At 41.2% G+C, this 24,324-nt stretch overlaps 4 protein-coding genes across 29 annotated transcripts; 1 reads left to right on the top strand and 3 right to left on the bottom strand.

Annotated features, from left to right (window-relative positions):
• Window positions 1-1,537, bottom strand: LOC103708205 (F-box/kelch-repeat protein At1g23390). Its single transcript, XM_017843068.3, has one exon. The coding sequence runs from the start codon at window positions 1,468-1,470 to the stop codon at window positions 298-300; it is 1,173 nt and encodes a 390-aa protein (XP_017698557.3). The 5' UTR covers window positions 1,471-1,537; the 3' UTR covers window positions 1-297.
• Window positions 1,538-6,068: 4,531 nt separating this feature from the next.
• Window positions 6,069-13,389, bottom strand: LOC120110523. 21 transcript variants are annotated; one of them, XM_039125729.1, is made up of 7 exons: window positions 12,996-13,379; window positions 12,487-12,901; window positions 12,292-12,360; window positions 12,101-12,180; window positions 11,958-12,008; window positions 10,735-10,783; window positions 6,103-10,645 (listed from the first exon to the last, which is right to left on the bottom strand). In XM_039125729.1, exons 2-7 carry the CDS (start codon window positions 12,494-12,496, stop codon window positions 10,524-10,526), a joined length of 381 nt encoding a protein of 126 aa, XP_038981657.1. In that variant the 5' UTR covers window positions 12,497-12,901; window positions 12,996-13,379; the 3' UTR covers window positions 6,103-10,523. The 21 variants fall into 21 exon arrangements, 1 of the variants encoding a protein (XP_038981657.1); XR_005511594.1 differs by having other exon boundaries at window positions 6,069-10,353; window positions 12,114-12,180; window positions 12,292-12,901; window positions 12,996-13,364; XR_005511592.1 differs by having other exon boundaries at window positions 12,114-12,180; window positions 12,292-12,901; window positions 12,996-13,364.
• A 3,523-nt stretch (window positions 13,390-16,912) lies between these two features.
• LOC103708206 (ABC transporter G family member 10) lies at window positions 16,913-19,200 on the bottom strand. The gene has a single exon (XM_008793028.4). The coding sequence runs from the start codon at window positions 18,879-18,881 to the stop codon at window positions 17,112-17,114; it is 1,770 nt and encodes a 589-aa protein (XP_008791250.2). The 5' UTR covers window positions 18,882-19,200; the 3' UTR covers window positions 16,913-17,111.
• Window positions 19,201-20,022: 822 nt separating this feature from the next.
• On the top strand, window positions 20,023-23,019 carry LOC103708168. Of its 6 annotated transcripts, none has more exons than XR_005511570.1 (5): window positions 20,023-20,312; window positions 20,447-20,552; window positions 20,670-20,747; window positions 22,023-22,243; window positions 22,849-23,019. XR_005511570.1 is itself a non-coding variant. In XM_017843069.3 (4 exons), the coding sequence occupies exons 1-4, from the start codon at window positions 20,238-20,240 to the stop codon at window positions 22,181-22,183; spliced, it is 420 nt and encodes a 139-aa protein (XP_017698558.2). In that variant the 5' UTR covers window positions 20,023-20,237; the 3' UTR covers window positions 22,184-22,424. The 6 variants fall into 6 exon arrangements, 4 of the variants coding, with proteins under 4 accessions (XP_017698558.2, XP_038981656.1, XP_026660844.1 ...); XR_005511571.1 differs by having other exon boundaries at window positions 22,846-23,019; XM_017843069.3 differs by lacking the exon at window positions 22,849-23,019 and having other exon boundaries at window positions 22,023-22,424.
• Window positions 23,020-24,324: the final 1,305 nt, after the last annotated feature.

Genomic DNA, 24,324 nt, shown 5'->3' with positions numbered 1-24,324 from the left:
TCATCTAATGGTTTTAGTGCATTGGTGGAGACAAGATAAACATTTCCAAGATTTTATAGGACATTCGACGTCGGAAAACTCTCCGGTCGTCAATAACAGTTCTCAAAGTAAATTAATTACATAGAAAGGAAAGGGCGAAAAAAAGGGGGAAAATACAAGAAAAGGACAGGAAAGACAGGAAAGACTGCAGTGCTTCTTTTTCGCCAAGACGAAAAAGAAAACACTGCCTAATGGCTGCAGGCCCCAAAGGGCGCCTGCTCTCTGACAGAGGCATGAATGTTCCAAAACCCCTTCACCTCATCTTCTCGGCGGCCGCAGAAGCTTTTTAAGTTCGTCCATCCCAACTGTGGAGCACCTGAACACCATCCTATGCGTCGGATTGGCTTCCACCACCGCCGGCGGACTCGGAATTCTTTCCCACCTGCACCCTCCGTCACTCCCCGTGTCCGTCGCCGCAAACTCGCACGAGAATATATCCTTCCTCGGATTTGCCGGATTATAAACGTACCCGAAACCCGCTGTGCTCGCGAATCCGATCGACGACATTCCCCACGAATACGACCCTTCCTCCTCCTTGCCCACCAATCCCTCCACCATCTCCTTCCCCATTCTCCCCACCTCGCTTCCCACCTCCAGCGTCTCGCTGTCCACTTCCCACAGTTTCAGGCTCTCCGGCCTCAAACCCGAATCCGAATCCGACCCGCAAAGCCCAACCAGGACCAGACGCTCGTGGTCGATGAAGCTGATGGCTGAGAGGCAGACGCTCGGATCCGGGCGCAGCTGCCGAGTCGGGCCCCACAGCCCGGTCTCCGGATCCAACCGGCTGGCCCACCCGGACTGCTTCTCCAGCACGTAGACCGCCCGGTCCGACGACGCCGCCGACAGCCACGTGGCGGCCGCCGACCCCTTGAAGACCTCCGGCAGGGCCTCGGCCTCCTCCCACCCGCCACCGCGGTGCACCTCGACGGCGCACGGGTCGTCCTCGAACTCGCACGCGCCGCCGGCCACCACGACGACGGCGGCGGGCCCCACGGCGGCGACCACCGGATCGCGCCGCCACACGCGCGGGGGGTCCAGCTCGCGCCACGCGGTGCCGAAGGGGTCGGCGGAGAGGGCGAGGCGGGAGATGGAGAGGGCGTGGAGGAGGGGCGAGGAACGGAGGGGGACGGGGACGCGAGGTGGGACGCGCGGCACGTGCGGGAGGGGAGTCCACGCGCGGGAGTGTGGGTCGTAGGCGTGCGTCGATGCCTTGGAGGGGTCGCGGCTGCTCTGGAGGTGGAGGAACAGCCAGGGGGCGCGGCGCGGGGAGCGCCGGAGAGAGGAAAGGACGGCGCTGCGCCACGTCTTGGATACGTGCGAGGCAGGCACGAGATCCATGGTGGACACGTGCGAGACGATAGCCTCCAGCACATCTCCATGGAGAGGAGCTTCCCTTTCCTCTCCTTCCACCTTTCCTTCTCTCTTTCCCATGTTATCGGCTCTCTCTCTCTTTCTCTCTCTCTAAATTTGTGGAGGACGATAGGCAGCCAATAATGCAAACATTCAGGTACTATAAATATCCAAATAAGCAACTTTTAAAAATCAAGTATTAGTGAGCCATCAATGCATGGTAATAAACAACTCATCACCTACCGTTAAAGATAATAATAATACTAACACTACTTCTTCGCACCAACACTTCCACCAACAGTTGACTTTCAAATAAGCATGTTAGTAGGCGAACAAAACTACTGACCATGTCGCTTTTTATGCATAATATTTCAAAAAAATCTTATGGATGTATTAGAAAATTTCTTGTTCATAGTTGTGCCAAATTATTGCTCTTAATTCTACTCGCTGGAATTATACCAGAATAGGTGAGCAGTGGTTATACTCCGGCTTTATTGAGATTATTGATATCATGGCCTATACTCCTTTTTGTTTTATCTATTTTATGTGATATGATAACTAAAAGCCTTAATTAGTGTTGTAGACCAATGGCAATAAATGCTGGGTCTCAACCACCGAGGTGGTAGCATGGTTGGAATGGAGGTAAGATTCTACCGGAGTGGTCCAGGTTCGAAACGCGCGGGCGTCGATTAAATACGGGAACCGGATGCCCCCCGCCTGATTTGTCTAATGGAGTTGCCATCTAGTATGCCGGTACTTACGTGGTGCTGGTGTGACATACACGTACTCACATGTGGAAGGAGCTGGAGGGACTTAATACGAGTTGCTACGCGGGTGGGGTTTTCCTCAACAACCCCCCCCCCCCCCCCCCCCCCCCCCCCCCCCCCCCCCCCCCCTTTTTCTTTAAGCAAAAAAATAAATAAATAAGTGGTGGGTCCCAGGGATGCGTATTTCTTAAGATTGGGATGCTGGGGTCAACCGAGATGAGAGGTAGCGTGGGCGAGACAGGGTGGAAACAGTTGGAGCTACATTTTGAACCTCCGAGTGCGCTAATTACGCGTTTGGTGCAGCTCTGTGTCCAGCCTGGTCTCGTGAGATGTATTCAATCATCCAATGGGATCATGATTCATGATGGGCATTTATACATTACAATGGGTTGCCGTCCAAGGAAAAATAATTTGAAAACTCTTTTGATAACATATACCTATTAATTTAATTTTAGTTAATACACTTAATAGATTGGATTGACCTCCTTTTTGATTTGAAAATGCGAATCCAACTTTATTTGGTTGCTTGTTTATCCATTGCATAGAGGATTTTTTTTTCCTCAAAAAAAAGAGAATAAAATTAATTTGAAAATTCTAGAAGAAAACGATATAAGAGCTCGTTTTGTTCGGGAGGCATTTTCATATTCCTAGGAAGCATATTCCTAAAAAGAGAATGCCTGAAAAAGTACTTTTGGTATTTTTGGTTGACCATGGGAAAGTGACAGATTTCCAAAGGACTTATGCTTGGTTGACCATCCACTTTCATAGAAAAATTATGTGTAATTCCTATTATACCATTAATAAAAAATTAGGTCTTTAATGCCTCTTTAATGCTGAAGGTTCTTTTTAGAAAAAATAAAAATAGAGTGATTTCCGGCTCATGGAAAAGTTATTTTTCAATTTTCTTATAGAAAAGACTTTCTCATGAAATATGTGAATCATATTCCTATGGAAATTGATGCAGGACAACTGCAAGAATGACACTGATGTCCACACCAGGAATACAACTTTTCCGTCTCTTTTCTTTGAAAACTCCAACCAAACAAGATGCATCTCATTACTTTTCCGTTGACTACACTTTTTTTTCTTCTTTTTCCGCGATCCAAACAAGCCCTAAATGATATATAGAAGCAAGATAGACAATTTAGATATTTTCAAGAAAAAAGAAAAAAAAAGTAAAATTCTGATCATAAAAATTAATAAAAAAATTAAATAAAGAGGAAGCAGGAGATACGCACGCTCAAAAATTTTCCGCCTCAAAAATTAGTAAAAATCGTGGCCTACACTACGCGCATCTGGGTTCACCATCACAGAAACCAGCGGCCTGATTGGCTGCGTGCACCAGCAGTACAGGCACTAATGCCTCCCTCGAAAGGGATATCACAACGGCTGACAGCGATGGCATCGGCATCATAGGTATGACCCATGAGCACGTGAGAGATCGCGTGCCGCGGTGAGATCTCTGCCATCTCGATGTCCTCTTGCCTGTCTTCCGCCACCGTTTAGGGTGAGGGAGGGGGACTCTTCTTTGGACTCCAAGGAAGGCTTCTCGTGCCCTCATTTGTCTCCCACATCAGTTTGTCCCCAGTCCCTTGGAGAAGAAGAAGAATGGGGGTTTAGATAAAGATATCCACTTAGAGACCGATTATTTCTAGTTAATCCATGGGGGTGCACTTGGGTCCCAAGATCCAGGTCCTTTTTTGTTTCCTTCGATTGGGGGTGGTCCTTTTGTGGTTTTGGGGAGTTTAGATCCTCTGCTTTTTTTTTTTTTTTTTTTTTTTTTTTTTTTTTTTTTTTTTTTTTTTTTTTTTAATGACGCCCGGCTTTGCTCCTTCGAGGTCATGGTAATCTGGATTCCTTCCTTTGCTTCTTAAATAATTGGCTGTCCATTTCCTAAGGTCTGACTTTTGGCCAATTTTTTTTGTTCTCGAAGGTCCCTAATCTTCCTTTCTTTCATTTTCTCAATAAAACAAGGATTGATGAGAATCATGAGATCAGTCTTTTGGGGTTTTTTTTTTTTTTTATGAGTTATCAATCATAAGAACTTCTGCAGTTGAAAGTTAGGCATGTTTCTTTCTAGAATCCAACATTGTAAAACTTAAAAGAGAGGAAAAAAGGAGAGACGTGCCTAATGGAATCTCCTCTCCCCCGATGTTGGGTTTTTCCCGTGAAGTGGTCCCGAATCTGCGCAAGATAGTTCAACAATTTTCAACAGGAGTTTGAATATGGAGTAGGAGCGGCTTTTAAGACTGTAACTGGATCGAATAATATCCTATCTCAATCTATTTTTATACTCCAATTTTTTTAAATATAGATATAAATTTGAGCATTACTAATATCTATACCGTATTTATATCCGTAAAAAAAAATAGATATAGATAGATAACTATACGATTCGTATCCGAATATTTGATTCTACCTGTAATTTTATTTAACTTTTATAAATTTTATTAACTTTTTTTAAAAAATATATAACCACATTAACATGCTATTTATTTGATTTATCATTTATTTAATAATATTTTTAATTTTATGGTCATAAAGTTTAATTATTTAACTTATATCTGTATGTATATCTATACTTTTAATATCTGATTTGTAACAAACATGAATATCAATTTTTGTATCCGATTAATATCCGTATTCATTTTTATAGTTGTCAAAAAGAACCAGTACAGACATGGATATACTGATATCCAATTCAGTTTTAGCCATTTTTTATCCTTTTGATATTATCCTTTTCTCTCTTATTTAAGATCTCTAGTAAAATAAATTTGTTAGAATTTGTAGATTGCAACGCCCTCTATCAACCAAATATCATCCAATCCAAATCGTGTGGGAAGAAATTTTTTTGTCTTTCTACAGTTCAAAGTTTAGAATTTGAGTTGGATTTGGATAGATTTTTCTAAAATGCAAGATGGATCAATCTATTTTTTATACAATTTTCAGTTTCATTTTATAAAGATATTCAAACAGGCTCTAACTCATAAATATTTAAGGTTGGCACGTCACTTGTTTTCATGTATCCGTCTCTTTGTTTGCTTTGGTTCCGCTGGCAGCGCTCCACATCACATCGTCAGAGGTACGAATATCCACGCAGCAGGTAGGCGAATGGACGTCGAGCTGCGCTTGTATCTATCTTGCCCACGATCAAATCAAGACTTTTTGATTTTTAAAGACACCCTTCTTGTCTCTTTATCAGAATTCTCGCGCTGGTGCTCTGCGTGTAAAGCACGCTACTCGTACTATATAATATAGTTTTTTTTCATAAATATCCTTTTACAAATTTAAATTTGTATAAATTTTTTTCTAAAATCTATATATATTTTTATATTCTCATAAAACACTATTTTTTAAAAATTATATTTATTTTAATTAAAAATAAAATAAAATTTTGAAATTATTTTTTTATCCTTTATTACAATCGTCTTATAAATGTTTCTTTTTGCATGTCTACCGTTAATAGTCGTGGGTATATATAAAAAAATAATAATAAAAAAAACAGCCAAATGAGTGTTTTATAAGGTATACCAGCAAATATTAATTTTAAAAAAATATTTATATAAAATTTGATATTTAGAAAAATATTTATAAAAAATAATATTATACTACGTTATTTTATTGAAGCGGGACCCGGATCGTTGGATGGGCTTTCATTCATCTTGTCTCATGAGCATGGGCATGACCAAGTCCTTTCGAAAGGGACGCGTTCCTGTACCCAAACCAACCAAAGACTAATAGCCGGGTCGCTGAAACAGGGCGCCAACCAGGGGCGTTGAAATAATTGAAAAAATTATTTTTATACCATCAACTTTTAGGCTAGCGATCGAGTTTCTAGATTTTAGAATCTAGCAGTTTAATCAACGATTTTGACAAACCTAGCAATTTAGTTTACAATCTTAACAAATCATATGAAACTAGAAAATTATATTGACGAAGGTCGATACCACTTGTGTTTTAGTGCCACATGAGCAAACGTGTTTTTTAAATTTGTTGACATTGGCATCGAATGGACTACAAGTCTATAACACTGCTAGCTGGAAGCGGAAAAAAATTATAACTAAAACATATGCGCGCGGCGACGCAAGCTTGAGTTCCTTGAATATCCTCAGTAGGTCTCCCTCTTTGTTGCCTGCACTGCGTCTTGCGGCGTGACATACCCTGTAGATCCCTCCCTGAACAGCCGTTTCAGCAGCCTCACCGCCTCGTCCAGCATCCTTTGGTATTCCAACTATGAGTGTTTCTGTCCCCCGGGTTTGGAATATCGAAGTCGGAGGACATGAACAGGGCGGCTCAATGCTTTTGGAGGCCTAAGACGAACTCACTAAAAAAAGCTTTTTTTTTTTTTGAAAAATGATGAAAAAATTTTAACAAACAGATGGTAGACAGCTCAGTCATGATACTTAAAATAAAAGTAAAAACTAAATCTACTGGGCATTACGACAAACATAAATCTACTGAGCATTACAACAAACATAAATCTACTGAGCATTATAACAAACAGATGGTAGACAACTTAGTCATGGTACTTAAAATAAAAGTAAAAACTAAATCTACCGGGCATTACAACAAACGGAAATCTACTGGGCGTTATAACAAATAGATGGTAAACAACTCATTCATGGTACTTTAAATGAAAGTAAAAACTAAATCTATCGAGCATTACAATAAATATAAATTTATCGGGCATTATAACAAACATATGGTAAACAACTCAGTCATGGTACTTAAAATGAAAGTAAAAAACTAAATCTACTGGGCATTATAACAAATGGTAGACAACTCAGTCGTGGTACTTAAAATGAAAGTAAAAAGACGTTAAAAGGACTTTTATTGGTAGAGCTAGGGGAATGCTATTAATGGTGGAGGTGGTGATGGGCTGAATGGTTGATGGCAAGGTGGTGGTGTTGATAGGGGAGAAGATGTTATTATTTCTTGCCACTGGATGGATAGAAGGATGGACGTTCCATTTCAAATGACTATTTCCAGTTAATAAAGATCTGGTTCTAGCTACTACTTCATATCTTGGAAAGATATTTTCACCCATATCCACTCAGAGGTGTCAGCAAGTAGCGCCAGCGCCACCAACTATGAACTGCTGCAAAGCGTAATCGATGCTGTTTCCATGATGCTAGCAAACATCTTCTTCAACGCAGTCCCACCACCAACCTCTCCATTCTTTCACTCCAAATCCACAGCCTTGTCATCATGTTTAGATGCCAATGTTGGCCACCACAAGTACACCACAAGGCTCGGTCTATTATGGAGAACAAGCAGAAGAAGGTTTTCTCCTCCTTCAAGTGGTGCCGCAGAGAAAGAAGAAAGCCAGTTTGAAATCGACCAGGAGAGGTCCCGAGAAGCGCTCCAGAAGCTTGACCAGCAGCACCAGACCCTCTCTCAGCGAGAATCCCTTTCGAAGAAGCGGCCCTCCTCTCCTTCCTCTCCGGTATTCATTTTATTTCAACTTCTTTTTCTCTTTGTGGTGGGCCTTCTTTTGGGCCGGAGCGTTAGGCAACTGCCACAGTCGCCTAAGGGTTGGGTTGGCCCTAGAGATGATGTACTGCGGGAGAGAGTTTCTTTCTTTGCCATGGTGCTGCAGACTATCATGTGAGGTAATGAGGTAGGTCATCCTCGGGTACATGAGAGTTGACGGCATCTTGCTCCTTTGGGTATCGAAGACGGTGATCTTGGTGTACTCGGAGGTGGCAGCACAATCGAATCTAGGGGGAGAGGAGTCGCAGCGATGGGAAGGGCGATCGAGGGCGGCACCGTTCTAGCTATTAAGGGGGCAGAAGACGAGTAGGAGGAGGGATTGAGGAGGAGGCAGTGGAGAGAGGGAGAGAGGACCATTGTCAGCAACAACAGAGAGGGAAAATGATATGGCACTCGCTGCATGCAGTAATCAGAGGGAGCATTAAAGAGGACGATGCTCTCCATCTTCCCCAGAGATGGTGATTCGGGTCCTCTGGATCCATCATCTTAGTCGAAATGATATCAAACAATTATTTGGTTGCAGAACATTTGAGTTTCAGATAGAAGGACCAGAGGAGAAGAGCGGTGGAGACCTAACGTAGAAGCGCTGCTAAAAGTATAATTACCAATTGTCATGATCACTGGGAACCTCTATTAAAAGTTTTAATTATTGATCAAATGAGATGACCATTACAATATTTTGGTAGCAGATGGGACTGTTGGATGAAGTTTCTTCAATGGTTGGAAAGCGCTGCTAAATTCTCATTTAAACTGTTGTTGAAAATATACTTTCTCCAACGGTTATGTAATTCATTAGGGTTAACATAGCGATGACACGCTCAGGCCTTAGCTGCCGCTTGGTAGCGATTGGTACAATCGCTCGAAAAAGCTTCCCCATCGAATTTCTATACTTTTACCAGCAGTTTTGACTGCCGCTAAATTCCCTTTTTCTTGTAGTGTCCCTAAATTTGGACATCCATAAAAGAGAATTCCATCCATAACTTCCATCCACAATGACCTTGAAAAATGAGCAAGTACTAGAATGCTGCAACGGATTGATGGCGTAATACGAATAGTTATGATGGGCCTAAATCATCACAAATATGCTATTCACAAACTACAATAGATGGAATTTGGAATCCAACACACGAAAAGAAGACCATAAACAATTCACTGAACACAACAATGATACTCCGCCACTCTTAACACCCATTTCCAACTTTCCACTAGTCAGAGATCAAAAGTCAGTGGGAAAAAAAGTTAGGTACGTGACAAAATGAGTTATTCGGAAGTGTACCATCACAGACAGGTAGGGAACTAGTACTCAGTATATCGACACTCAGTACAGCATCCCAGCCAAGTGCTAATACGGTAACAGTACCAGTAATTTAAACTTTGACCTTACATTAAGTTGTCTGGATATCATAACTTGTCTGGATATCAAATTCATAACCAAATTTGTCGGCTGCCCACCCAGAACTTTCAAATCATCAAGTCAGGAGATACTCATGGTGGTTTAAAATTTATATCACATCTTATATGTCCCTCCTTATAATCAGCTTGATGTGTTAGCTGAATATGATGATGACTGGAGTAATATAACCAGTAGTTATCATTTTATATTTACGGCTGTCAAGCTTATGGCAGTAATCTCGCTACTTCTATAATTTCATGTGCTTCACAAACGCTTCGTCCTCAAGCCAATTATTGAAGTGTGCTTATTGTCGGCACTTGTAACTTGTTCAATTTCTCCATAAATTGTAATCTAGCCTTGGTGTCCTAAATTCTTTATGAGTCATATATGAAAATGCTACTATCATTAATTGAACACAAACTTTCATGCCTATCTCAGAAGTAGGTGACTACTACCTCATGCAGGCGAGGTAGAAGATGATCTGATAGTTCTCCCTCAGTTTGTCTCCTGCAGAGAGCAAGTCTCAGATATCTAAAACTATTATAATTAAGCCACAACTTTCTATAACAAAATTTCAATTTGTTCCCCTCGTAGATTAAGTGAATCATTCACCATGAAGGGCACATCTGCCAAGATTTGGTATAAGAACAAAATTGTTCATTTGTGAGTAAATAATGCAATAATCATAATCCAGGTGAATGTGGTGTTTTAACAGATCCATATAGAGCACTCTTCCATACACATCTTATGATTCAAGAGGAAGGAAATGAAAGGAAGTACCTCACAAAAATGGCAGAACCTTTATCAGTTTCCACTAGTAGAATTAAAATTTTACTCAAGGATCCTTTCTTCCCTCAGTTACATCAAAAGAATAGTAGTAATAATAAACACCAAGAGTTTCCCGGTTATGATGGCAAACAACAGCAGAACATGTCCTCCCTCCCACATTATATGTAGCAGAGATGGTGCACGCTATCAACTTGTTTAACCCCATGGATGACTAATAACACATTCATTTGTTGCAATGAGAATAGAAATATCAGAATAAATTTTGTTTTTCAAGGTTGAGTAATTATTAGCCATAGCGGACCATACCACCACATATCTGGCAATAGTGTACTGTACCAACAATAAACCAGTACTCAGTATGAGGGGGCATATAGAGTGTTAGTGCAAATAACCAACCTATACCAACAATATACCAGCATGGTACCAATATTGGTACCAAAACCAACATTATGAAGCTGAATGTTCCCGCTTTCTATCAATGCAAATACTCAAGTCATCCAATTCAATGGCTCACCCATAAGACTGTCAAAAGGAAACAAAATCAGCATGAATCACACTACAAGTTGGGAAATAAGAATTTACAGGCATTAGGAAGAGTTATCTTCAGGAACTGATCAAACTCAACCCCTCAATTTCTCAACTGTGCTCTGTGGTCTCAGTAAGTTTGAGATTCCAAGCACAGCTAAACTACTTCAAACACTGAACTTTAAGAAAATGAAAAAATGGAAAGGATAAAACAAAAGCCAGTCAAATAATTCTGATGATTCGTTCTTCAAAGCTTGAGTTTCAGCGGATATTTTTTGCAGTAAAGCAACTACACGATATTTTGACAAAAGCATTAACAGTAAATTGAGAAAGATAGTATCCTCCAATAATTGACTCAATGTCAACCAGCTTCCTTACCTTTAATGACTATATCTGTTTTATTCGGAACCACAATATCCTTCTCAAGCTGCATAAGATATTCCAGAGATGAAAAGCCTCCCAAATCAAATCAGAGTTAGCAGGGAACTAATCCCAGGCAAATAAGATTTTTAATGGAAATTCATTTAGTATCCATCTGTAAATATCATTAAAGAAAATAGTCAAACATGCTAGTATAGTTTCCATAGAAACTGACTTCCTACTTGAGTAAATGATTTCCTTATAACTTGAAAGGCTCCTGACTTTTTTTTTATATAGTCTTACCCGTACATAATAAGAAAGGTTTTGCAGCTATCCTACAGATTGTAATTTTTTCGGTGTTTCTCTTGGTCATGGGTAAAGTCCAGTTCGCTTTCCTTGTCTAGTTACACCCTTCTGTAAATGCAGCTCTCTCCATATTCACTATCTAATCAATGACTAAGAAGAAGGAAGGAGAGTGATACAAAAACTAAGTTACAGAGTACATTTATCAAATCAGATCTGTTCATCAAATGCTCCTCCTGAATACACCACATCCATATCCACTCCAAAATATCCTAATTAAGATGATCACGACTATCCATTAAATACTTCTTCCTCTTTGATAAAGCATGCATTCATAACTAGCTCGAAGTGGGAAAAAAAGAAAAGCTAATGTACTAAGTGAACTTCAAATAATGATAAATTGTGAACTTTATATCCATACATATCATATTAATGTCAACTAACATAGTTCACATATCAGAAGTATCTAAGCAGCAGCCATTCTACAAAATCATTTTGCTTGTCTTCTATTTGGTCTTCCATACCTCAGCAACTGCATGTCATATATTTTATTAGCAAATTAGCTACCAAACAGAAACTTTAGAAGTTGCCGATAATGGTTGAAGAATCAATATGGCTAGATTAAATATCACCATTTTTGTAAAGCCATTGCTATGCATACCTTCTTCAAGCATTATGGAGACAAGTAATATAAAGTCGTCTGTCAAAAATCTACTAGATAGGCAATCAAATTAATCATTTCAAGATCTTTAAAAGACCTACAAAGTAGCAAAAGGTCCAAAGCATGGTACATAAAAGCATGAAATCCTATTTGATGGATCTGGTTGCAGTTAAACACCTTATCTTATCAAGAAAATGATTTTTCAGGAAATAATATCATAAAAACTACCAGTAAATAGTAAAACCAGACATTTATATTGACAATAGCAGAATGATACCTTTATAGCTGCAGTAAACATTCCCAAGCATTGGTATGCAAGATCAAGTTCCTGTAATAATACAATTTGTAATTTTAGGAATATATTGAACCCAAAGAATCAACAATAAAACAACTAGTAACACCAATCCAACATGTACTTCCCACAAATTGGCACATGCTGGATAGCCTTGTATTGCATGATGAAGGCTTTGTCCTGCCTCTGACCATTTCTTTTAGTGGACCTGAAAAAAAATTACATGACCATAATGCATTAGACCAACAAAATTTCTTTATATGGTAAATGAGAAATTTAGTAAAATAAAATGTAAAAAATCACAGGAAGGGTGTTTTACATTGCACTCCAGTGGGAGCTGGAATACTTCTATGGGTCTCCTTTCTAGGTGCATATAGCTTTTTTTCCCCTTGATTATAATATGGAAATGCAAGCAGGAAAAAAAAGGATAGTAACACCACTAACAAACCAATGATACGAATTGAATCGATCACACAATAAAATGAAAGGAAGATGAAACCAATGATCAATATATATAAGGACATGCAGGTGTATCTCCTTTCCGCCCAAAAAGCTCTCGGGGACTTCACAGATGCCTCCTTACACAAAGCACTCTCCAAAATTTCCTTTCCTTCTTCATCCAACAAATCACACAGCCCTTACTGAAGGCAAAAAAAAAAAACAGCGATTTAAAAGGCGCTAATTAACTCAATTTCTTGAAAGGAAAACTCTTAACATCGGGATTCAGGGACACAGTCCTCAGCTAGAACTTGGAAGCCCTCTGTGCTGTCCACCGAGATTTGGCTGCGGTAGTGCCCTAGGAAATGAAAGGCGGCACCTTCGCTAGGGTTCAGCTTCGCACAGGCCAAGAAATGCTCGGCTGCCTTTTCCTTGTATTGCCTCGATTCCTCTCCATCTATTCCTTCCCCTCTTTCCCACAAGAAGAGACCCTGAAGAAAAACAAACAAAAAATCCATAAAATTCACCAAAAAGAAATAAACTCGAGAGAGAGAGAGAGAGAGAGAGAGAGGGATTGAAGGCTACGAGATTGGAGTGGTGGGTGGGGTTGTTCGGATCGGCGTTTAGGGTTTGCTGCAGTTGCCGAAAAAGATGCTCTTCCATCTGCGAGAGAAGACAGGAAACGAGGGTTAGAGAAGGGAAACGAATCGGAGATAGAAGAGAGAGGGATTGGAAAAGACTGGGTTGCGATTCGAAGAGAACCGGCTGGGGCATCTGGGCGACGTCGCCAAGAAGGAAGAGGAAACCACAAGATGCGAAAGCGAGAAGTGGAGTTAAAAAAAAAAAGAAAAAAAATTATGAACAGGGGAAAGGATCGCCGAATATGGAGCAGTAACGAAGGTTTGCGTTAAGTAGATGTTTTTGTCTCCAGTCCAATAGAAATGACATCAAGACTCGCCGACTGTAAAAAGCTCCAAGGAAGACATTATTCAGTTCCAGAGGCTAAATTCAGAGTGATAACACCAAACTGGAACATTAAACCCATGTATCCAGCTAACATTATTCAGTTCCATAGAGGCTTAATTCAGAGCGATAACATTAAACCTGAACATTAAACCTATGTATCCAGCCAACATTTGAAGCTGAACATTATTCTGTTGTGTGCACTTAAATCTGAACAAATTCGATTCTAACACAATCAGATCAACACACATTGTTATATTATGTAATGAAAACACATTGTTTTGTTATTCACTAAGATTCACATTTCAGTGCACAGCTAACATAGAATGTTCTCAATAAATGGAGATCATATTTATTGTGACAAAACAAAGTCAAGCCTATTATGTTTTTGTTTTGATTGAACAAACTCAGATCCATACATGAACAAGCTTATTTAATCTTTTATTGAACCAATATGCACTGAATTGTTCGACAGACATAGAAAGTACATTAATTGTTCAAGGCATTTACATTATAAGACATTAGCAGGAATAACATTATATTCGGATCCAATACATGAAAATGATAACGTTCGCATTCAGAAGGCGTTTACATTATGTTCAGAACTTTCACAATCTCTTAACAGTCCAAAACCTAGCAACCTCTCAACAGTAACAGTCACTTCTTTCATAAGCATTTGCGGTAAAGCATTGAGCTGGTGTAGTGCTACCTTGGCTTGATAGAATGCCTGTGCGATTCTCTAATGTGCTTTGACTTGATGCAGTACTGCCTCTTATACGACCACCTCTTCCGGCACTAAACTTGAGTCTCCATGCTCTCCCAAGTGTCACTTAGAAAACCACTTTCAATCACTGTGGACACCATGTTTGTTGACTAAGAAACACCTAAGTACCATATATGACTAAGAACCGCAGTCACATTGTCTGGTTTTGATATGCTGAGATGCTCTCGTGCTTCCTCAATATCTTATAAATGGGGAAAAATGGCTCTTTTTCTTGTTCTACTCTCACTAGATGAGTTCGTTTCCTCTTAGATTTTATGGTTTCAAAAGTTGTCTGAGTTGGTACGATATTTTTTTTACAGCTCAACTAAATCTTAATCCCAAACTAGTTGGGTCAGCTAAGGTGATATTTTTTTTCCTCTCACTTTCTTTAAATATCACCAATAAGGATAATTTAAATAGTTAGTGTTGCTTCTAAGTTTAGGAAAGCACATTCTATCACTCCAGCTCCTCTTCAAGCAATGGCAAGGCGTTTCAAAGTTATTCCTGCTATATAAAATTATGGATATCTTTGCCCAATATAAGTTATTCCTGCTCCTCTTTAAATGCCAGTATTTTCTATATAAAATTATGGATATCTTTGCCCAATATAGGTTATATATCAAAGTTCTAATACCCCCCCCCATGGCTCCACGAGTATCAAATGCAAATTGATAAAGTAAATTAAATGATCTCCACAAGTTTGTATGATTGATGATTCTTCTGAAGTAAAGAGTAGCTAGTACAAGACGTGATCCTCGTTCACTGGAACTATACGGTCAAAAAAGTCGTATTTCGAAATAGTGGTTGATGAACATAATATGGATGTGACCTTTTCCATGTTGTCATCTTCCCAACTTGAGCTACGTTTCTGGCATGACTACCATTCTGTCATGCGTTTCTCTTCCAAATATCAAATGGTAGAATACCGCCACCATTTGCCATCTTCCAAGCTACCAAGTTGGCAAAATATTGTATTTTTCCTGATAATTTGAATATGTGATCATAACTTGATTGCCTCAGCTGGCTAAACGAACATGTAAAATAATCCATCATCCGAGCCTTCATTTATACCTTTTTAACAAGAAGAATCAAGAATTAGAGTAGGTTGAATGAGTGTCGTGTGACTGCTGCTTGTTGGTACGACTTTTGGAAAAGATCTTATGATGGTTAATATACTTGGCAATATTCTATTGATTTCAATTATATGAAGCAAGGGCTTCCCGTGCATCAGAGAAGTCTTGCCAAAATGAGAATACAAAGTTGGGAATTGGTTCAAATGTGAGGAAGCAAAGAGGATCCTGTACACCAGAAGTTTTGCCCAGACGAGGATATAAAAGTTGGCCATGTTGGTATATATAACTAGGAAAACTGCAGGTTGTTTATGAACCATAGGAGAATGATATGATGGAAAAGCTGTTGTAAATATCTTATCATACGCAACAATGACTTGATAAGGCCTGAGAGAGTAGCTGAATTTGGATTTGTGTAGATGGATCGGAATAAAGGGAAGACATAGGAATACGTACACGGAAAATGAACTAATTTCGCAAGGATTAATTTGACCAAGTATTCAATGATGACTAAGAGCCTAACGAGTTCAGTGAATCCAACTTGGGTTGGATAAGGTTTCGTAGTAATCTACCTCTCTACTTTTTTTCCCCATCTTTGTCAAATTTAACTGATTATTCTGATTGAGTCTGGATTCTCTGTTACCATTATCCCTTCAGGTGTTTTAATGTTGAGTTGTCAATGCAATAGAAGCAGCGTCTCTGTGTGTATGTGTTTGTGCGTGAACGAGGAAGGGTTGGAAATTAAAAGTCTACAAATCTATTACCGTCAAGAAAGAGAAAAAAAAACTACAAATCTATACTTTAGTTCTATTCCCTTTGCCTCTTGTCCTCAAGTTTCACGGCCTCCGACATTCGTGTAGAGGAAACTGATCTTTTGATCAGTCTCTAGATCTCCATGAAAAGCAACAGCTGTTGCAGCTTCATTGAAAGATTTGATATTGCTGCTTCATGCTGTTGGAAAAAGCTGCATCGTTCACTCAGGTGTTCGGTCAAGTGAAGGGACTGACAAGAACCATGAAAGAAATTATCATGCAATGTTTTCATTTGATTCAGCTGTTTCTGAGGTTGATTATTTATTACCAGGTTGCTTCAGCTTGAGTTCCCTGAAAGACTTCGCATTCCATGAAGCGAAGAATTTTGCTATTGAAACTCTTAGGATCTTTGTAAGATCCTCGCATGTCTGGCAGTGGTGACATCTAAAATGCAGGCAGGCCACTGCGATTATTCATGGCTCCTGCTATCACTTTGGCAAGTTAGCATTGGCCGAAATAACAAAGAAAAAAGTGAAAAAGGTAATCAAGTATATTTTAAAGGATGAATGGAAATGCTTGTAACTCCTCAGAAAGCATAACAATGCATGTCCGCTTCCTATCTTCCATCTCTTTTCTTCAATCCTTTCTTCATACCTTTTCTGTTCATTGTTTTCTGTATTTCCTGTCTGTAATCCTTCATTGTCTTAATGAATTTGGGTGGTTATGCTTCCATTCACTCAAAAACTAAATTAGTAATTAATGCTAATGGAGCTTTATCAATGGGAGCTTTCCATTGTTCCGGTCCTTTTAAAAGGTTTATATATGTCGCCAAACAAAGTGTGCCAACCTGCAGAATTTTACAGGTAAAAATGAGTAATGCGAACAGACCAGAGAGAGAGGGATTGTTTAGAGTTAGTTATGATCGTTCATTCACCTCATTTTAATCAACTTTCATGAAGAAATGGAATCTTCTCTTCACACTCGCTGCAGTCATAAATTATTGGTACATACCAAATATTTGAAAGGGAAAAAAAATAAATAAGCAAAGCTGGGGTGCTTAAGCTGAAGAAGAAAGCCTACTGCCTTCTTCTCAGAGCTAGAGTAAGAAAGGCATGAAATAAGAAGTTAAAAAAGGGTGGGAAAGCAAATGCCGCTATATTCTCATTTTGTAACATCGAAACCAGAGGAACACAAAACAGAGGATCCTGTACCCACATATGAAACCCAGCATCACGCCCAGATTGCTCCACCTCTGAGACTCCTCGATCCCCTGCTGCCTCAAGAACATTCCTCCATCAAGAACACATCCGTCTTCCTCTCTATTTAAGCATTGCTGCATTCCTCTTGGGCCGCCATACTCGCTTACGACGAAAGCCTCGAATGGATACTTGAACAAGCTCAAGTAGTGCATGAAGATCCAATACCTGGGTATGTTCTGCTTCGCTATGAAATAGCCTGAGAAAAGGAAGAACGAGCCCATAAGCCCGGAAATTATCGAGTTCCCCATAATGAAATTGGGCACAAGCGCACTGAAGCATGCCACGAAGGAGTTGGCCATCAGCATCACCAGCCAGACCACCAGAGAAAAGTAGAGAAACCCATCCATTTCCCTCCTGAGTCCCACCAGCCAATACACTGGAGCGGAGTAGAGAAGAGCAGCAGCCAGAAGGAAAGGCAGGAAGACGAGGGCATTGGCTATCACGTAGGAAGAAACCCTGTATGCCCCTCTTGAGGTCTCTCTTTGAAGGGTCCTCCTCTCCTGCAAGAAGATGGGCAGGCCTTCTGTCGTCGAGGACAGAAGGAAGGTGAGGCTGAAGGCGAAGAACCCGACCCTGGCTTGCAGGTTAGCTACATTCATGAATATCGTTCCAAGCCCGAAGCCGGCCACCACTGATTGGATCATCCTCGCTGCGAAGATCTGCCTGGTTCTTGCGACGATCTTAATGAACCTCTCGGCGAGAATGATGACCTCCCCGCACCACGAATTGGCGTAGAAGATGTGGTCTTCTTTGGCACCGGAGTTGGGAATTCTGATCACCTCTTCCGCTGAAGCTGTGGACTCTAAGACCAGAGTAGCAATGGCATCCATGGCAAACTCCAGCACGTTGACGTGGGGTGGAATGCAATGGCCGGAATCCTTCAGCCGGCTCTCCAGAAGGCGGATCGTCCCCTGGTGCCGGACGGTCCCATCGGAGATGAGCACGACCTGGTCGAAGAGCTCAAGGATCCGAAACCCCGGCTGATGTATGGTGAGAACGATCGTCTTGCCCTGGAGCGCGGCCATGGACTTGAGCAAGGTGATGATGTGGAGAGCTGAGACGGAGTCCAGCCCCGACGTCGGCTCGTCGAGCAGGAGCACGGCCGGGTTGTGCACCAAGTCGACGCCGATGGACACCCGCCGCCTCTCGCCGCCCGATATGCCACCAGCCCTCGAGCGGGCTACATGGGCCAGTCCCAGCTCTCCGATGAGCTCCCTCACTCGGACGGATGACTCGCCGCCGGTGGCTTGGAGCCTCAGCCGGGCGCTGTAGGTGAGGCACTCCTCGACGGTCAGCAGCGGGAAGAGCGCGTCGTCCTGGGTGACGTACCCGGAGACTCTCCGGAAGCGGGAGACGTCCATCTGGCGACCGTTGACGAGGATTTCACCGGAGACTCTGCTCGGGTGGATCATCCCAGCCAGGATGGACAGCAGCGTGGTCTTCCCGGCGCCGCTGGGGCCGACGATGGCGACGAGCTCGCCCGGCGGGGCCTCGCAACTCACATTCTTCAGAATGACTCTGGAAGTGCTGCTGCTGTCCAGGCCATAGCATTGCCGGTGGAGATTCGGCGGGCTTCCCGGCAAATTGTAGGACACCGACTTGGTCTCGACCCGGTATCGGGGTCGCCGGCCTCCATGTTTCGGCGACTTCACCGGCAACTCCATGGAAGACAAGGAGGAGAGGATGACAAGAGTAGATGATGAGAATGGAATTCAGGAAGGAAGGAAGGAAGGATGTGAGAGGGGAGGTGAGATGTAATTGTGTGTGACGGCGGGAAGCTGGAGGAGATGAGCAGACACACCAAACTTGCCCCTGCTGCTGCTCATCTCATGCAAAATAGTACTCGAGAATGCTTCGTGGCGTGTCCTTCCTTGTTAAACTTTCTGTGCGTCTCTGGTACAGGGAATTTTTCGTTGTATAATCACCAAATTTTTATTTGATTTCTATGCTATGGGTTCCACAGTGCTGATGCTATAAGGTTTGAGCATGTGGTGGACTTGCAGGACAAGGAGGGAGGAAGAAGTGGAGTAGGGTGCAACCTTTTTTTTGGTGAGCTGAAATGTTGACCAAGTTGTGCCATAGAGTTTGGTGGGGTTGGACCGGGGGCCGGTCTCGCCCTAAGCTCAATACTAGGCCGTTAGAAGGGCAGCTTTGGTCGTCTCGCCAATGGCAGGTGGCCGGTTTCACCGGCCGTTGGCATATGGAGATGGAGGGCCAATAGATGTTGCGTTGGAGAGATCTGAAGCATTCAAGGATAACCAATTTGACGTTTTTATCTTTCTTTTTTTTTTTTGAGCAAACCATGAGCTAGCTAGATTTTGTTAAGTTAGAGATCGACTCTCTCTTTTTCGAAGTAAGGTACTATAGCAGTTGGTGTTTACAAACTTTTTGATGTCTTATTTTATTTATAATTACATCAAAGATATATTTGATTGGAGAAAGTTAGGCTATGATATAGAAACAAAAATATCTCCAATTATTTGGTCGGACTATTTCGATTTTTATTTTAATTTATTTCAATTTTGATTCTAGACGGGAATCAAATTTGTCCTAAATTTTATTATTTTTTTTTTTTTTTTCTGCTGCCTACCAACCCACCCAAGTTTGCCTCTTTCTTCTTTTGTCTTTATAATTACTTGAAGCGGCCATGGGCATCTGTACGTACTAAAGAACTTTCCTATTGGGTGGGACTGGACCCGGACCAATAGCCGGCCATTTTGTTTTGGCCTCTTTATCTATTTTTTTATTTTGGCCACTTTATCTCTTTATAGGATGAGGGGAGTCGCCCCCACAGATATCCATGCAATTTTGGCCCTTCGCTGCGGATCTTTTGTGGATAACAGTACTTCTCTCCTCTTTTTTCCCTCTCCTATATACCCATCAACTCCACCCCAAAATATCTTTCTCCCCTCTTGTGCATTTTTTAATTTATTTTCTTCCTCTCCTTCTTCTCTTCTCCATCTTCTCCTCCCATAGAGCTCGTCTTCTTCTGACTAAAAAGGAAGACGGTGAAAAGAGACATGAAACTCGACCGCTGCTGCCATCACCACCACGTCCCTTGTTTGCATTGCCATCCGCATGGCTACATTAGAATGGTACGAACACTGTTTTCCAAGACACCAGTAGATACCACTACGTTTTGGCTCTACTTACTTCCTTTTGATGCACTCTTTTCTGCAACATCGCTTGTTCTCGAGCACATAGAAAGCTGAGGAATGATATCCTATAGGTCCAGCACTTGATTGAGAGGTGCCTACTCCTCCACATGACTCAAGATGATTGCGTCAAGGCTCTCGCAGAGCGTGCAGGCATCCTACCCATCGTCACCCTTACAGGTCTCTCTCTCTCTCTCTCGCTCGCTCGCTCGCTCGCTTGCTCGCTCGCTGTGTGTGTGTGTGTGTGATGTGTGCGCTTGCACCTGAGACGATCTGATGATGTTGATGTATTTGCAGTGTGGAAAGAGCTGCTGAAAGAGAACAGAGGTTTCTTCCAAGCCTACTCTCAGTACGCCACTCCAAGGCCTTTCACTTGTAAGCCCACAGACCATGCATCTCATCTTTCTTGTTTTCACGTTTCTCAGAACGAAAGTTTTACAGGGGGATTTGCAAGTTATGTACAGTCCGAAAGTTGACGATAAACAGTATATATATTATTCAATGGTTTGGAACGAAAAGAAGAAGAAGGAATGATAAATTTTGAGAACCAGGCAAATCTTGTCCTTCTGTGGGCAAAGAGAACCGTCCGTTGGAGCTTGTAAAGAAGAAAATGCTATACGGGCACTGCTCAGTTGTAGAAATCGTTCCTAGGGATAACACAGTCGTGGCGTGGCATGCTGATCGATCGCAGCAACACGTTTAATTATTTTTTTTAATTTTTTCTTAATTTTTGTGGTACTTCCTATCCAACTGCTCCAATGTTGTGACCCATGAGCGGGGCCACCACCCAATAACATGCTGTCACCGAAAGTACAATTCCAAATTTCTTTTAGAGAAACCTCTAATTGTTCCATAGCAATTAGAAAAAAGATTCTTTAACCAGAAAAAACTCCGTTCAGATGTAGGATACTTACCCAAAAATTTTCGCAACTCAGTCATGTGTAATAAAATCATCAAAGATTTGATCTTTTCTAACTCTGTCTGTAACTCACTAGAGGTTCGAAAACAAAGAGCGGGTTGACCTTGGGTCGGGATGACTTGTCTTTGGTTACTCACACAAAATCTGGTTGAATAAGATTTATTGATAGTGGAGGAGGTTTAGAACATTTGTACTGAGGTTTTAATGTAGATAAAAGGTGCAGGATGTCTCAAAGTTCTCAGCCCATCAATTTTGATGGATCAAAAGAAGCGGCATTAGTGGGGTATAAATACTTAATCAAATTTTTCTGCCAGACTGCTCTGGGGTGGGTTGGGTGGTGTTTGAGCTCAGCTGTAACCTAACCCAACCTGGGATTGGGTTAGAAATTTTCAGCCCAAGCCCATGTCAACTTTATAGAACCTCTGCCAACCTGACAAGGTTCTCTGATCAGGTACAAGTTGAAGGCAACCTAAATTGCACACAGTCCCTTCATCCCAATTGCCTACACATGTTCCCTGTGTTTCAAAAGAGAGAATCGATTGAGATTTAGGGGTCGCATGTTAACATTCTGATCTGGGTTATGGGTGTGATTCATAGGAGGTCACAGATTGCTACCCTAGCTGCATTAAAGATCTAATTTTTATATTTTATTTCTTATTTTTTTAATCGACTCTGTTATAAGATAGCTAGCAATGCAAAATTTACTGATACAAAACCTATTCTATCAACAGATTTTGAAGACGAGTTTGCTAATATGGGACTTCATTCTTTTCAGATAAATATCCGCAAAGCGTGTCAAAATTTGACAGAAGGAAAAACTGAAGGAGGGCAAGGAAAGAATGATCCAGCACTTGCTTCTCAAGGAGTCAAGAACATAGCAATCATGCTATAAAAAAGACAACGTTGGGAAATAGGGATCCATTTCATCCTACATGTGCTCGCATGTATACAGGTTTATATGTGCTTTCTGTTGGAAGTCGTGCTCGAAAAATATAAGCTGCCTTGATATATAAAAAGATAAGGTTAGAGAAGTATATTGTTAAGTGCACATCTGTGCACATTTTTAGCACTCTTTTGTATCTAATTTTCTGAAGTTCTCCTACATATAACTCTTAAAAAGATGTATTTCTTTATTTTGGTTCCTTGTTGTAATTGAAGGTCCTTCCGGACCAAACCCACCTAAAACCTGGGTCACTCCCTATCTTTCCACTGCATCATCACGATTCATCCCTATTGTTATAGATAGAAGTTCATCTCAACCAATTGCGATAACCCAATCAAATTGTTTTCATATTTATTTCGTCCATTATCAACAGCTATGAAATTAATTCTTAATAATGATATTTATCCCTGTTCATGGCTGAAAACACTATTCATATGAACAGTGTTTGAGATCGCATTGTTCATATGAACAGTATTACGTTAAAACACTATTTATATGAACAGTATTTTGAGATGAAACTGTTCATATAAATAGTGTTACATAAAAATACTGTTCATATGAACAGTGTTACGGAAATGTTTCTTGATGTTCACTGTTCTTCTTCCTCCCAGCAGCTCTTTCACCCGTTCCAGCCACGTCCAAGTTTCCCGGATCCCGCATCCGAGTATCCCGCAGCGCTCTTCAGCCTCCCACGTCCATTCCGAGTCATGATCCCAACCTTCAGTGTCCATCCCGTGATGCACTCCTGCCTCTCAGCATCCCGTGGCCCAAAGAAGGAAATCCACGAAGCATCCAGCGTCCCAGCTCCATTCCAGATCAGCTCCCCGCGTCATCCTCTTCCGTTTCTCGTCATCAAGGAGCCGTCCTAGCCGTCCACGATGCTTCCGGAGCTCGTGATCCAGCCATCTTTTTCTTCAACCCTCCAAGTTCCCAGCATCTTGCGACGCGTCCAAGCTTCCTGGATCCCGCGTCCGCTCCATGTCCCAGCAATCGGATCCCCCAGGCACTGCGCATGATCATCCGCACTGAATCTCTTCCGTGATCAACTTCCTCCCAGCGATCCCGCGGCCAGATTTCGGAGACCCAATCCCATCGATCCAGTCAATCACGCGTGCGTTCCTCCAATTGATCACGTGTCCGTTCCTCCTCCTCCCCATGTGCTCGCTGGCTGAGTTTTGTAGGGATCTATATAAGAGGGGCATCGGCAGAAGGAGGGGGAGGGAGCTCACATCCGAAAAAAGAAAACAGAGCCATGCTCTATTTTGAAAGAAGGAAACAAAAGAAATTGAAGAGAGAGAGAGAGAGTTCCACCGTGAGAAAAAAATGCAATTGTTTTCTTCTTTCCCCTTTTTTTTATTTTATTTGTAGAAGAAAAGAAGCATTAGACTTCCAATCTCCATTTTTACTTTTGTAATCATTTTTTTATGCAATCTATTAATTTTCATTTTTTTATACAATCTATCAATTTTTCTTTTATGCAATCCGTGTTATAGGTTTTGTTTAATTTCTGCATTTTATTTTATGCATTCTAGAATTCTTGTTTTAATTGCAAAAGTTTTCTTCCTTTTCTTTGTTTATTTTTGAATAGAAAACTAGTTCTGGTTGGTTAGAGATTAATCGAATATGCTCAAAAAATTCTGTCTTTGTTTTTAAAAGAAAAATATATATATATATTGCTATGAATCTTAATGGAGTTTCTATTCTTTATTTGCGTACTCCAATCGCCTTCCTGTGGATCGACCTTCTACAACCACTATTCATTGAATAGAGGATGGTAAGAGTAATAAAAAAAAAATATTTGTTTGTTGGTTAAGATCTTGACAACGACACCCTTTTTAAGTCATCCTCAGATCTACAAGAATGCCGACAATATATATCTCCGTTTATGCTTTATTTGTTGAGCCTGTCATCCTTTAATATCTTTGGGTCAAATGGTTAGTCAACGCTATTCATAGCAAAGTCCCCCTAGCATATCCTCTTGGAGAAGGACTCAGCGACGATGATTGACTGGATACAGAATGAGGGGCGGAGAAGGATAGAAACCTTTTGCTCCGAGATATTCATTGAATGGTGAAAAACTGTAGCACCTT

This window comes from Phoenix dactylifera, chromosome 4 (assembly GCF_009389715.1).
Source record: "Phoenix dactylifera cultivar Barhee BC4 chromosome 4, palm_55x_up_171113_PBpolish2nd_filt_p, whole genome shotgun sequence".
Taxonomy (NCBI): Eukaryota; Viridiplantae; Streptophyta; class Magnoliopsida; order Arecales; family Arecaceae; genus Phoenix; species Phoenix dactylifera.
This window is presented reverse-complemented; position numbering and strand designations above follow the sequence as displayed.